Below are 12039 nucleotides of genomic sequence, written 5' to 3' on the forward strand. Positions count from 1 at the left end.
AGGGAGGAGAGGATAGGTCTGACCCAGACTATCCCCATATTTACAAGCTCTGGGCCCTCTATGCCAGACCCATGAATTCACAGAGAAATACACATGACATTTTACACTGAGGGTTATTTTTGTTTCCGGATGCTCCAGGACCAGGCCTTGTGGGGCCTACCCAGGCGGCAGGAACTTAAATCTCAGTATTTACCGGCCCTCTTCTCAACATCACCCGTTTGGTCCTCCCCGGCCCCCTCCCACCCCAGGACCAAGTCTTGGGAGACTTGGGCCTGGGAGTGGGGAGGGAGGAGGAAGAGGAAGGTGGAATGAGACACAGTCATGGACTCCGGTCTCCGAGGCCAGCTCAGCTGGGCCCGGCGCTGCGGCACTATCCGACCTCAACTGCTGCCCCTTTTAGAGAAGTTTCTAGCTGAAACTCAAAATACAGCGATCATCCTTTTATAAATAAGTTAGAAGAACACAGATGGGGAGGGGAAAGTTCACATTAAACATGCGAGTTTCTTTTTGTCCTGGGGGAAGGAATGCAACCACAGACACGAACGTTCAGAAACACTGGCGGATTTGGGGTGAGCAGAGGGGAGTAGGGAGCATGGTGGGAAAATAATAATTATCATTATTATTACAATAATAACAAGATTAACCAGTCCAAGAGAGAGGGAGCCACAGGAAGACTTAAGACCAAACGAAAAATCGTAGCACAAGGCCCGGGCGAGGCAGGCTCGTGGGAACCGGTCCCCAGCGGGCAGCGGCAGCGCGGGGAGGCTTGGAGGGGCCAGGGCTGGGAGCAGCACGGGCTCTTGGGCCGCCCGGGGCTCCTCCCGGCGGGCTCAGGGCTGGAAGGCGCTGCCGGCTGTAGCCAGGCTCATACTTTTCAGTTTGTTGTCTTTCTTCCACTTCATGCGCCGGTTCTGGAACCAGATCTTGATCTGGCGCTCGGACAGGCAGAGCGCGTGGGCGATCTCGATGCGCCGCCGCCGCGTCAGGTAGCGGTTGAAGTGGAACTCCTTCTCCAGCTCTAGGGTCTGGTAGCGGGTATAAGCGGTCCGGGCCCTTTTCCCGTCCGGCCCGGTCATATCTGGAGCAGACAGAGCAGCGAGGCAACGTTATTCCGGTTAAGGGAGGGGGCCCTGGGTGGGAGGGGGGCGTGGAGCAGGACCCAGGCGTCCCCGGCACCCAGCTCACCGCAGCTCCAATTCTCCCCACTCCAGATGCCCGCATCCGAGCTCGCTTTCTGCACCCCTTTCTCCTGCAGCCCCCACTTCTGCTGGCAGCGAGTGCGCCCGGCTTTGTCTCTTGCTCCCTCCCTGTGCCTCACCCTTCGCTGGGCTCAGGCGGTCGCTCACCCCGGGAGGGAGGAGAACGGTTGCACTTTTGCCCTGGAAGGCTCGTTTTACTGCTCGCCCCTCCTCTGCTAGAAACAGTCTCAAAATTTCGGGGGCAAAGCAGGACCCTTCCCCACGTTACAGAAACCTCATCCTTCATCCTAAAGCTAGTTCAAGCTGGGCAGATAAAACCTAAAGCGAATCTGGGAACAAATTATTAAAAACACTCCTCCCCAAACCCCCAGCTAAAGACCTTCTTTGGCTCTGTCCCCCCGAGCTGAGCTGTGAGGACCCTCTTAGAGACTTCTTCCCCTCTGGAGGAAAGAAATCTATATTTGAGGAAAAGCCAAGTTCTCCTCGCCGCCGCCCCCCCCCCCCAAACGCGGAGAAGGAAAGCCGAGAAGACAAAAAGGGGAGCGAGAGCGAGAATTACCATGGCTGATGTGAAGCTTCCTCATCCAGGGGAATATCTGCGGAGTCTGCCCCTCGGGCGCGGCTGTGGAGGTGGCCATGGGCTCTGGCTGCGCCCGAGCTAGGCTTGGGCTGCTTAGCTGGCTCGCCGCTTCCTCGGGCTCCGAGGACACGCTGGCCTCGTCTATTTCGGTGAAATTGGCGCTGGAGCTGGCCGGGGTCGCCTGGTCGGAGGGGGACGAAGCAGAGGGCTTGGCGCCGTGGCTGTCGCCGTTGGTGCAGGGCAGGGACTCGGGCGAGGACAGGGAACAGCTCGACGCCGCTTGCCTGAAGCGGGGCTCCTGGGAGGGCGCAGGGAAGGCGCGCGAGTTCTCGCCCACCGCCCCAAAGTGGCTGGAGGAGGCCGAGGAGCGGTTGACGCTGAGGTCCATCCCATTGTAATTGTAGCCGTAAGAGCCGGTGTGCATGGCAGCGGGATCCCTGTAAGAGCCGCTCAGAGAGCTGCCACTGCCATAATTTAGCAACTGATAGTCCGGGCCATTTGGATAACGCCCCGAGAAGGAGTTTACAAAGTACGAGCTCATTTGGGTGATTTTGGAGGGCTTGATTTGTGGATCGTGGTCGTTATAACCCTGTGCTTCACGATTTATGATGTATTAATGAATTATAGCGATGCACTGTACTTCGTTTTGCTATGTATGCGGCCAAATATGGGGGGGGTGGAAGGGGGATGGGGGGGCGTTAGGGAATCACGTGCTTTTGTTGACCAGTCGTAAATTCTCGCTGATGACCTCAAGAGGTAATTCATGCTCTATGGTTACAAATAATGACGATCCGAGAATCGTTAGGGCCGATTCAATGCGAGCCTCCGAGAGAGGGGGAAAAAGGAGAAGGGGGAGAAACAGGGAGAAGGTTGGCGGCGGCCTCTGAGCAGAGCGCGCCACCTCCCGGCGAACGGCGGGAGCGCGGGCCGCAGACAGCCATGGCGGCGACAGCTGCCTCCCTGCCGGCTCCGTGCAACCGCGGGGCTCGAAAGAAACCCGGCCTAGGCTCACCCACAGGGTTGAATCTTTTAGAGGAGAAACCCGGTCGAGCCTTTACCCACTTTCTCGGGAGTGGAGTTCGTCTGTCCATCGGTCCTTCTCCCTGTCGTTTTTATTATTATTATTATTATTATTATTATAACAACTCTGGATAAGATGACCCAAGATTGAGTTGCTCTTCCCTTACTCGGGCTTTGCAAGTCTCCGAGTTGGGGACGGAAATGGGGGAGAGGTTGGAAGATGTGTGTGAAAAACAATGATTGCAAAGGGTTTCCCCTGTGAGCTCAGCCTGGCCTGCTTCCTGACCGGGATGCAGTGGCCCGTCCACAGCATCCAAGCCGAGCCGGTGAGGCTAAGCTGAGGGTTCGAAGGAGAAGCCTTCGCTTCTCCTTGTTCCCTTAGAAGTTTGAAATCCTCTTTCTGACCTCTTTCTCATCCTTAGCCCAGGACGGAAGAAGGGCAGAGCAAGACAGAGACCCCAAAGGAAGAGGCCGGCTGGGGCTAAGTGGCCTAGTTGCGAGAAAAACGGTGGAGACGACCGCGTCGGGGCTGGGGTTTGGGTGTAAACATGGTCCTGAGAGTTTGGGACCAAGACAGAATCCTTTCGCCTTCTCACCAGATGCCCGCTACTGCCTTGGGATGCCCCACTTGAGATCCCTTGCTGGCGTCTGGGTAGTTTCAGAATTTGCCCAGCGGCCCACTCCTTCCCCGGAAAAGGGTTCCGAGGACCCGCGGCCCCTTGCTGAGCGCGCTGGGCGGCCAAAGACCGCCACAGCTGGGCCCCTTCTGCCAGGCGGCTATTTTCTTTAAAAATAAAAAAGGGAGAGAGAGGGAGGAGGAAGAAAGGAAAACAGTCTCCGCAGCTTGCCGCCTGGGTGAGGGTGAGGGTGAGGGTGAGGGTGGGGGTGGGGAGAGAATGGGTCGGTTTTTGTTGATGGGATGAGACCGAACTGCCCCATCACCTGGCCTCCTGCCCTCAGGTCTCCAAAGAGCAGGGGGAAAGTCTTGCCCTTCGCTCGGCGCCTGCCGGCGGCTTCATATTCCCCTACTTGTCGCTGAGCTACTACTTGAGGCAGGAAGGGGTGCCGGGAGTCTTCAGCTGAGGGCAAAGAGATAGATATCCGGTGGCCCCAATTTAGGCCAGGAGCCGAGGGCCAAGGCCGGCGGAGACCAGGCCATGTGGGCAGGCCAAAGACCACGGGCCTTGGTGATCCTGTGGACAGAACAGCGCTGCTGAGGCGCTGAGACCCGCCTGGCTCAGTCTCTGCAAGAGCTCCCGGCTGGAGGGCCTTGGTGGCGTCCCTCGTGCCACGGACAAACGAGGAAATGCTAGAGACTAAGAGGGAAACGGCCCTTCTCCGTCCCCCAATTCCGCACCAGGAGAGGCCGTTGTGAGCCTCAGCACCGGCGAGGTGAAGCGCTGGAGCTTGGGCCGAACCGCTGCAGCCTTTATCGCAACTGTAACTTCCGAGCCCTCTGGGGCCGACCAAGGCTCCTGCCTTTGCTGCGGAGTTTCCGGCACGGGGACGCGGGGGTGGCGGTGGGGGTAGGGGAGTGGCAGGGGAGGAGCAGAGGTGACCCAGCAGCGAGGTTTTACGTCTTTATTATTATTATTATCATTATTAATAATATTAATATTATTACCGAAGTATTTCACGTCCAGAGCTAAAACAAGACTACAAACACAACACATAGAAAATTAATAAAATAGAACTTTGTTTTCTTCTGAGGCTCCTCTTCTTACTTCTAGGTAGTATGTGCTCCTTCCAGTGGCTTTGGGGAGGGGCTGGGAGAGAGGTCTGGGGTCAGGGAGTCTTCGAGGCCCCCGCTGAGGGGACTGCGAATCTACCATTGAACCGTGCACGGGGGACATGGACGAAATGAGACGCGACACGGACAAGAGCGTTTTGCTCTGCTTCCAGGAAACATCAAGTGAGTCCGGTCCTCAGTTCTCACGGGGGAGCCTCTTTGGGCTGAGGAGGTTCCACGGGGATGGAGGAGGCGCTGGGGTGCTGGCTGGGCTCAGGCAGCGCGGCCTCCCAGCGCCCAGCGAGAGCTTTGCGGGCGGGGGCATCCAGGAGAGCAGTGGCCCCGCCTGTCGCGCGCTGGAGAGCAGGTCCCCAGGCTCCCCCGCCCGCAGAGCCTTCTCGGGGCTCTCCGATGCCCTCGGCTCCCCGAAGGCCTCTCCCTTCGCGTCCCCCGCCCCCTTCCAGCGCCTTCATTCGGCTGGTTTTTCTTCTTCCTCCTCGGCACTGAGCTGAGACGCGCTGAGCAGTTTGCTCTCCTTTTTCCACTTCATGCGCCGGTTCTGGAACCAGATCTTGATCTGCCTTTCCGTCAGGCACAGGGCGTGCGCTATCTCGATGCGCCGCCGCCGCGTCAGGTAGCGATTGTAGTGAAACTCCTTCTCCAGCTCCAGCGTCTGGTAGCGCGTGTAGGTCTGGCGGCCTCGCCGGCCACTGGGCCCAAAGGAGGAACCTGTTACGCAGAGAGGAGATGCTGAGGCCTGGGGTCACCAGGGCCAGAGCCCCCCTCCCCCACTCGACCCTCGAACGGGAACTCTAGCCTGTCCCGGGATGCCCTCCACTCTCCCTGTTTCCCTGCCCCCCTTCCTTCCTCACTCCTCCAGCGCCCCCTCCAGATTCCCTCCAGGTCTCCTAGGCTTATGCCTTCTGTCTAGATTCTTGGTGGGGGGATGGGAGGAGCAGTTTTAAATCCCACCTGAGCCTAGGGGGAGGGGCTGGGAAAGCACTGGCCAGGTATGTCTCTTCCTAGCCGCATCTTTTCTTTCCATCCATCTGGCTCCCCCACCATCCTGTGATAGATTCCGGCCCTTAATCCGTAATGACGTAGATCGATCCGTAGTTGGCATTAAGGGCTCCTCACTTTCGTGTCCCTTTAATGGACATCAATTTGGGACTTAAGGCCGACAAATAATCCAACCTGAGATCCCAGCGCCTGCTTCTCCTTCTGTTCCCCTCCGCCTGCTCCCTCTCTTTCTTCTCCTTATTCTCCCTCCCTCCTCTGACTACCACCCCTTTCCTGGTGCCTCATCTTTCCCCAGCCCCCGACCCCCAGGGAAAACCAGTCCGGGACAGACTCAACCCTCCCTCGCCAGCGTCACGCCGCCCCTCTTCCCATGACGCACTCCGTTTTTAATGAACAGTCTTGGGGTGGGGGGATCGGACCAGAGCTGGGGGCGACAGGGAGAGCCCAGCCAGTGACTGCGGCCCCTGCCCGCCTCCCTGACCCAGAATCCCGGCTGCGGCCTGGCGCTCCGGGAGAACACACTCATTCCCCCCGACACGGAGTGCATCTGGGACTTTGCAAACTTTGCAACTCCTGAGGGCGGGAGGGCAGCGCGGGAGACCGGTGCAGGCGCCCAATCTTCCCTAAGCTCCGACCCGAGCCGCTCTCTCTGGAGGAGAAGGGGGTGCTCTCTAGCTCTGGCTCCGGGAGGGGGGCCCGTGGGGGTCGCGGCGGCCGCAGCAAGTCTCACTCACTGTTGCATGAATTCATCCGCTGCATCCAGGGGTAGACTGGGGTGGAGCACTTCTGCTCCTCCGCCTCGCCGAACACGCTCTTGTCCTGCGCGCAGTCGGACTTCCGCGGCTCCGGGTGGAACGGGGGCGGCTCGTCGGCACCCGAAAGCGCGCAGGCCGACTCCTTCTCGCGGTAGAAGGCCGGCGCCGGCCCGTAGTCGCAGGGCGCCGCCCGGCCGTAGCCGCTGCCGGCCGGCGGGTAATAGGAGGAAGCTGCAAAGCCCTTGTCCTGGCCGGGCCCGGGCCCGTAGGGCGTGGGGTAGTGCCTCAGCGGGTCCGCATAGCCCGATGAGTAGAGCGGGAGCTGGCCCAGGAAGGACTCCTGCCCGCTGGCCAGAGTGACGGGGAAGGTGGAGTTCACGAAATAGGAACTCATTGGGAGGGGAGGCGCGCGCGGCCGCTGCTGCTCCGCCGGGTTTATGATTTGTTGTGTTTTATAGTCCGAGCGCCGCGCCTATTAGTAGTATATCTGAGATTGGGTTTTAGCTGAGGGGGGATGGCGAGGTGCCAGTGAGGGCCAGAAGGAAATACAACCATCTGATCCAACACTGACCAATGGCAGAGGCAGGAATTGTCAAATAGCACCCAGGAGGAGCGCAGCCCGCGCTAGGGACCCGCGTACAAACCTATCAACCTTTTTTTTCCCCCCTCCTTCTTCTCCTTCTGCTTTCTCTCTCTCTCTCCCCAACAGCACAACCCGTCCTGTTCCACCTACGTAGGGTCTGCGAAAGAGGCGTCTGTGCCTTTGAGGGAGGAGGGAGCACTTGGATTGATACCACCCCATCCCCCAGTGATCAAATAAATATATCCCTCCCCTCCCCACGCAGAAGAGGAAAAAGTTAATTGTGTTTTCAGAGAAGTTAACCCCTGCTTTGCTTGGGGTTAGGCAAGGCAGGGGTTATTCCCTCCAGGGAAGGTGGGTAAATGTCTCTGAATCTTGAATCTCAATCTCCTTAGAAGAGAGCTAAAGGAGGAGGCTGTTTTCTCGGGGTTTGTACTGGTAGAAGGGGAGAAGAGTTCTCCACTGATCAGCATTGTTTTCAGAAAGCGAGAAGCAAAGAAGAAACCCTCTCTTCCCAGGTTTTGAAAAACGTTTTTCCTGTTTCTCAGCTCTACTCCATCTCCTCCAAGCCTGGGTTTGTTATTCCTGCTTCTCTGCAACTCTTATGGTCTGAGAGACAGGCCAGAGCCTGCTGCCCAGAGGACCCAGAAGGCTGGGAAATGGGAGCAGGGTCTGAGGCTAAGCTTCTCCCTCTGGTTGTGCAGCTAGGCTAGGAGCTTCTGGGAAGGCTACCGCTGCCGCTGCCCAAGACATCTTGCCTGGTTCTAGTATGTACTGCTTGCTCTTGGCACAGGAAGGGGCACGGGGAAGAGGGGGATAGGGAGAGGAAGGGTGAAAGGCATCCTCCAACCTAGGTTGTCTGATCCCTATCCTGCCTGCAACCCTCCCTCCACCCCACCTCCTACCCCAAAAGAATAGAATATACTGGGCTATATATACTGAGCTATAGAATATAGAATATTAGAATATAGAATTAGAATATACTGGGCTATAGATTCTTAGGAATCAAAGGTGTTTCAGTAAGTCTGGGTTCAGGGAAGAAATTGTTCCCTCCTCCAGGTCTGGGTCCTCAAACCCTCCTGATATTGGAGACAATCAGAGACCACTGGGAAGAGAGGAGCCCTTTCTCCTTTTCCAGGTCTCTCCAGAAGCTGGCAGTTTTCTTTAAAATTAATTCTTTCTCAAGACTTGGTTTTTGTTTAGTTTTATAAGGAGAGAGGGGGATTGGGTCCTCCTGGGGTTGCAGCAGGCAGCTTACAACTATCATTCCGTATCCCCTCTCCAGATGCTCACTACCCTTCTGTTTGTCTCTCAGCATCTCTACAATCCCTACCACGTCTCATGTCTGTATCACCCGCTTGCTACCTACAAGCTTTGGTGTGAGAGAGTGTGTACATCTCTGACTCTCTCTCTCTCTCTCTCTCATCTAAGGAAAATGAGCATTGGAGGCAGGCTGGAAGACTCAGCCATGGTGTATTTTCAACATTCTAATGTGCACGTGGAGGCTAGGCATAAAGGGTGACAACCTTTGGACCTGGGGCCAGGAATGGGCCAGGGTGGGAGACACAACCCGATGATGAAGGGGCCGGGCTGACCCTTCTCTGACTTGTGCTTTGGACTCTTTTTTATGGGACAGTTCTGCCCACTGAAGATGGCACAAGGCATTAGGAAAAGAGGTAGAGGGCTGAAGTTGGTGACCAAGGGTGGGAACTGGGTTGCTTGCAAAGTGGCCTCTAAGGCTCCCTGAACTCAGGACAACTTCTGGGCTGCAACTTCACGGCTAAGTGGCTATTCCCAGTTGTCCCATCCACCACTTCCTAGCCCAACTCTTTGGGGGGTTTTGTCAAGATTTAAGAAAATAAACTCAAGCCTCCTAATGATGGAGAGTCATAAGTGCTCTAATCCAGCTGTGGTCAGGCCCACTCCTGGAGAGGAATGGGGAGCATTTGGGCTGGAGGAGCAAGGTGGGGGGAGTGCCTTGTGTAACTCCCTCCTCCTTGCTACTGAGGCGGGGCCTTTGGCCTCAGCCCTCTGTGCCTCCTCTCTGGCCACAATGTCCTCATACTAGGACTGGATGGTGTGGGCTTTTCCATGAAGCCTGGATAACATAAGATTTGGTGAGGGAGGAAGTCTTCCCCTGTGATAGAAACACAAGCATAATCGCCTTATCCTTAGAGTCACAGCCCCAAATTAACCTCACCTCTGCAGGTTGCCTGTCGTGAGATGGAGCCGCAAAGGCAGAGCCTGGGCGCCTGGAGTCCGGCATGAAAGGAAATAGCGCCTCATCGCTCTTATCTAAGCCCAGAGGTATTTATGAGCGTTTATTCGTCTGATCCGTTTGTTTGGGAGAAAGAGCAGGCAGGCAGGGCTGGGCCAGAGGCCGCCTGGCTTCTGGAGCCAGATCTCTATGAATCTGTCTGTGGTTCCGTCCACTGCCGTCTGTCTGTCTCCAAGGGGGAATATGTAAATACACAGTGGGCACAGCCATCGGCAGGTCTGGGGTGTCTCCCCCTGCTCAACGAGAAAGTGTGTGTATGGAGAGGCGGATATAAACGTGTACTAAGTCTTGAGTACACAGCAGAAGGGCTGCATAGAAATCCCACAGGCAGGATGTATAATTGTAATTTTCTGAGCTCTGACCCTGTGGTCCTGTGGACGTACACACATTCCAGCTCCCAGGGAAAAGTCTAAGTTGTGTTCAGCTCTCCTGCACCGGTAATCTCAGGGAGGATATTTGCCAGTAGGTGTGTGGAGGGGAGGGGATTGAGACATTGTCCAGGCCTCCCACTTCCTCTCAGCTGCAAAGCTCCCCCCACCCCCAGCTCTTAGGACGGTGGGCACCTTCCCCCACCCCACTCCCAACTGTGATTGGGGTGGGGTGAATTCAAACATCTCAACCCAGTTCTTCCCCTAGACTCTGTGATTCTCTGGTTTTGGGGAACACAAATGTTCCCAGAGGGAGCACTGTGGCCTCTCCCACTCTTCGAGAGTTGTTCAGAGAGAACATTGCCTTAAAATTGGCCAGTCCAAAGCACAGTACAAAGACATTTCCATTATGCAAATGAACGGCATCTTCTCTGATGGAGGGGGGAGCAGTGGCAGCTCAGCTCCCTCTCCCCAGGTCCTTGGGCACCCTAAGAGCCCTTCAGGGTTTCAATCCTCTATACCAGCCGCCTTACCCTCCCCATCTGTCCTTCGGATTGTCCACAAGAAAAAATCCTCCGAGGGGCCCAAGACCTTCGGAGAGCGCTCCCTCGGGGCCTCCAGCACTGGGCCGGGCCTTCTAGCCGCCAGAAAGTCACTCTCTGTTGAAGAGCTGAAAGGGCTGCTCCTGCGGCCCAGACTCGAGAGGCGCCGAAGACTCCGGGCCGCAGCCCCCGCGTTTGCCCCCAGTACCGCTGGGCCCCTCGACCTCGGCAGCTCCGGGCCAGACCCTAGTAACCCCTCGGCCTGCCTGGCACCGCAAGCAATTTCCTGGAGCCCCCGCCCAGGAACTGGGGCCACAGCACCTTGAAAGGAGCGGCCAGAGCTTCCTCCTGCGGCTTGAAAGCCCGAGCTAATCAGTAACCCGTGAAACAGGGGCCAATATTCAAACTCGGCGGCAGCGGCGCGTACCCCCGCCCTCGCCACCCGCTTCTGGGAAAGCAGTCGGCTCAAGTGGGTATGAGGGGTCCGGCAGGAACGGAAATTACAAGGGTTAGGGTTCCTTACTGATTGATCCCCACTCCCACTCCCCGTTTTTTCCCAAAGCATATTTGTGTCGATTTCGCTTGAAATGATCGGGAATAGGGAAGGGGACGCACACTCACTTGCAAGACACCAACAGTTTCCAGAAAACTCGGCTCAATTCCTTCACCACAGACTCAAATGGCCAAGAAACTGGCAAGACCCACCACCCAACCCGGAGAAAACAGACTCGGTTTGTCTTTTGACAACCGAGTGGAACTGCCCGGGCCAGCGCCTCCCCTGCGGGACCCCTCCCTTAGCCGAAAAGAAAACCAAATAAACCTTGAACAGCCTTGGCCTCGGATCTCCCTAGCGGCCCTGGTGATCCCCTCTTGAGCTTGGAGGGGGATAGCGGGGAGAGGGCTCTCGACTCTGATCCCCCAGTCCTTTGATTCAGGGCCCCTGCCCGCGGGCGGGATGAAGTATTAGTCCTTTTTAAATATGCCCTAGAAAAAGCCGCTTCCCTCAGCCAGCCGCCAGGTTTGGAGCTGGGATGAGGCTGACAAGGGGGAGGGGACGCTTGTTCTCCAATTCACAAGCGGGCAGGCGGGAACCGAGATCCAGCGGAAAGTATCAATCTGGGCCGACGTTCCCAGAAGCCCGCCGAACCAGAGTGGCGGGGGCTCCAGTCCTCGGGCACGGTTCAGGCAGTGTCGCGGGGCATTCGGCGCCGAAGCCGCATGTCTCCAAACGGACGGTAGATGGCAGCAAACCGCATAATTTGGGTCAGAGTAAACTGTCTGAGGGATGATTTATACCCCGCCAAGACTACAGGAGAAAAAGACCTTTAGTCTGGGTGGGTTTGGGGAATTTTTCCTTTGAGAATAGGCTCTTAGTGCCGTGGGTGCTGGCCGAGAACTTCTCTCGCTACGCAGCCGAGGAGTCCCTTCAGGCACCCATGCCGGGCCTGCTTCGAGGGCATCTACCTGTGCCTCCAGGGGCCCCCCTCCAGCGCCACAAGTGGCTGCTTCTCTCTTCTCAGCTCAGGATTGAGAGGGTCAATATCCCCCTACACACACCCAGACCCCCAAATCCCTGGGCAACCAGAGGCCCGAGGCTGAATGCTCTGCATCTGCTCTTTAAAAAGAGGAAAGCAATCACCTATTCCTGCAAACCAAACTAAATCACAGTCTCTCCTGCCCTCCGCGCCCTAAGTCCCTTATCTGTCGTCTGGCAGCTTCCCCAGAAGCCCTCTCTATTTTTAAGTCCTCACCCAGCGACTTGTGCCTTTTTCAACCCCACCAGCTACTTTAGGAATCTCGGCCTCCCGCCCTACGTTTCTTCTCCCCCCTACCCCCGCCCCCGGAGGTCTGGCTGGGGAATGAAATCAGGCGCCGGAGGGACAGGATTAGCTGTCTGAGCTCAGTGCCAGGCAGCTTTCTGGTCCGGACACCATCAGGTCCCCTAATGGGATTTTCTTTTAATTTTAT

General features: G+C 56.9%; 2 protein-coding genes across 2 annotated transcripts; both read right to left on the bottom strand.

Annotated features, from left to right (window-relative positions):
• Positions 1 to 830: 830 nt before the first annotated feature.
• On the bottom strand, positions 831 to 2320 carry HOXB5 (homeobox B5; the record flags this gene model as incomplete). The annotated part of the gene is made up of 2 exons (XM_082860823.1): positions 831 to 1078; positions 1759 to 2320. 2 exons carry the CDS (start codon positions 2318 to 2320, stop codon positions 831 to 833), a joined length of 810 nt encoding a protein of 269 aa, XP_082716949.1.
• Positions 2321 to 4997: 2677 nt separating this feature from the next.
• Positions 4998 to 6858, bottom strand: HOXB6 (homeobox B6; the record flags this gene model as incomplete). The annotated part of the gene is made up of 2 exons (XM_082860901.1): positions 6283 to 6858; positions 4998 to 5257 (listed from the first exon to the last, which is right to left on the bottom strand). Exons 1-2 carry the CDS (start codon positions 6695 to 6697, stop codon positions 4998 to 5000), a joined length of 675 nt encoding a protein of 224 aa, XP_082717027.1. The 5' UTR covers positions 6698 to 6858.
• Positions 6859 to 12039: the final 5181 nt, after the last annotated feature.

This window comes from Leucopleurus acutus (assembly GCF_964270905.1).
Source record: "Leucopleurus acutus genome assembly, chromosome: 19".
In the NCBI taxonomy this organism is placed as follows: Eukaryota; Metazoa; Chordata; class Mammalia; order Artiodactyla; family Delphinidae; genus Leucopleurus; species Leucopleurus acutus.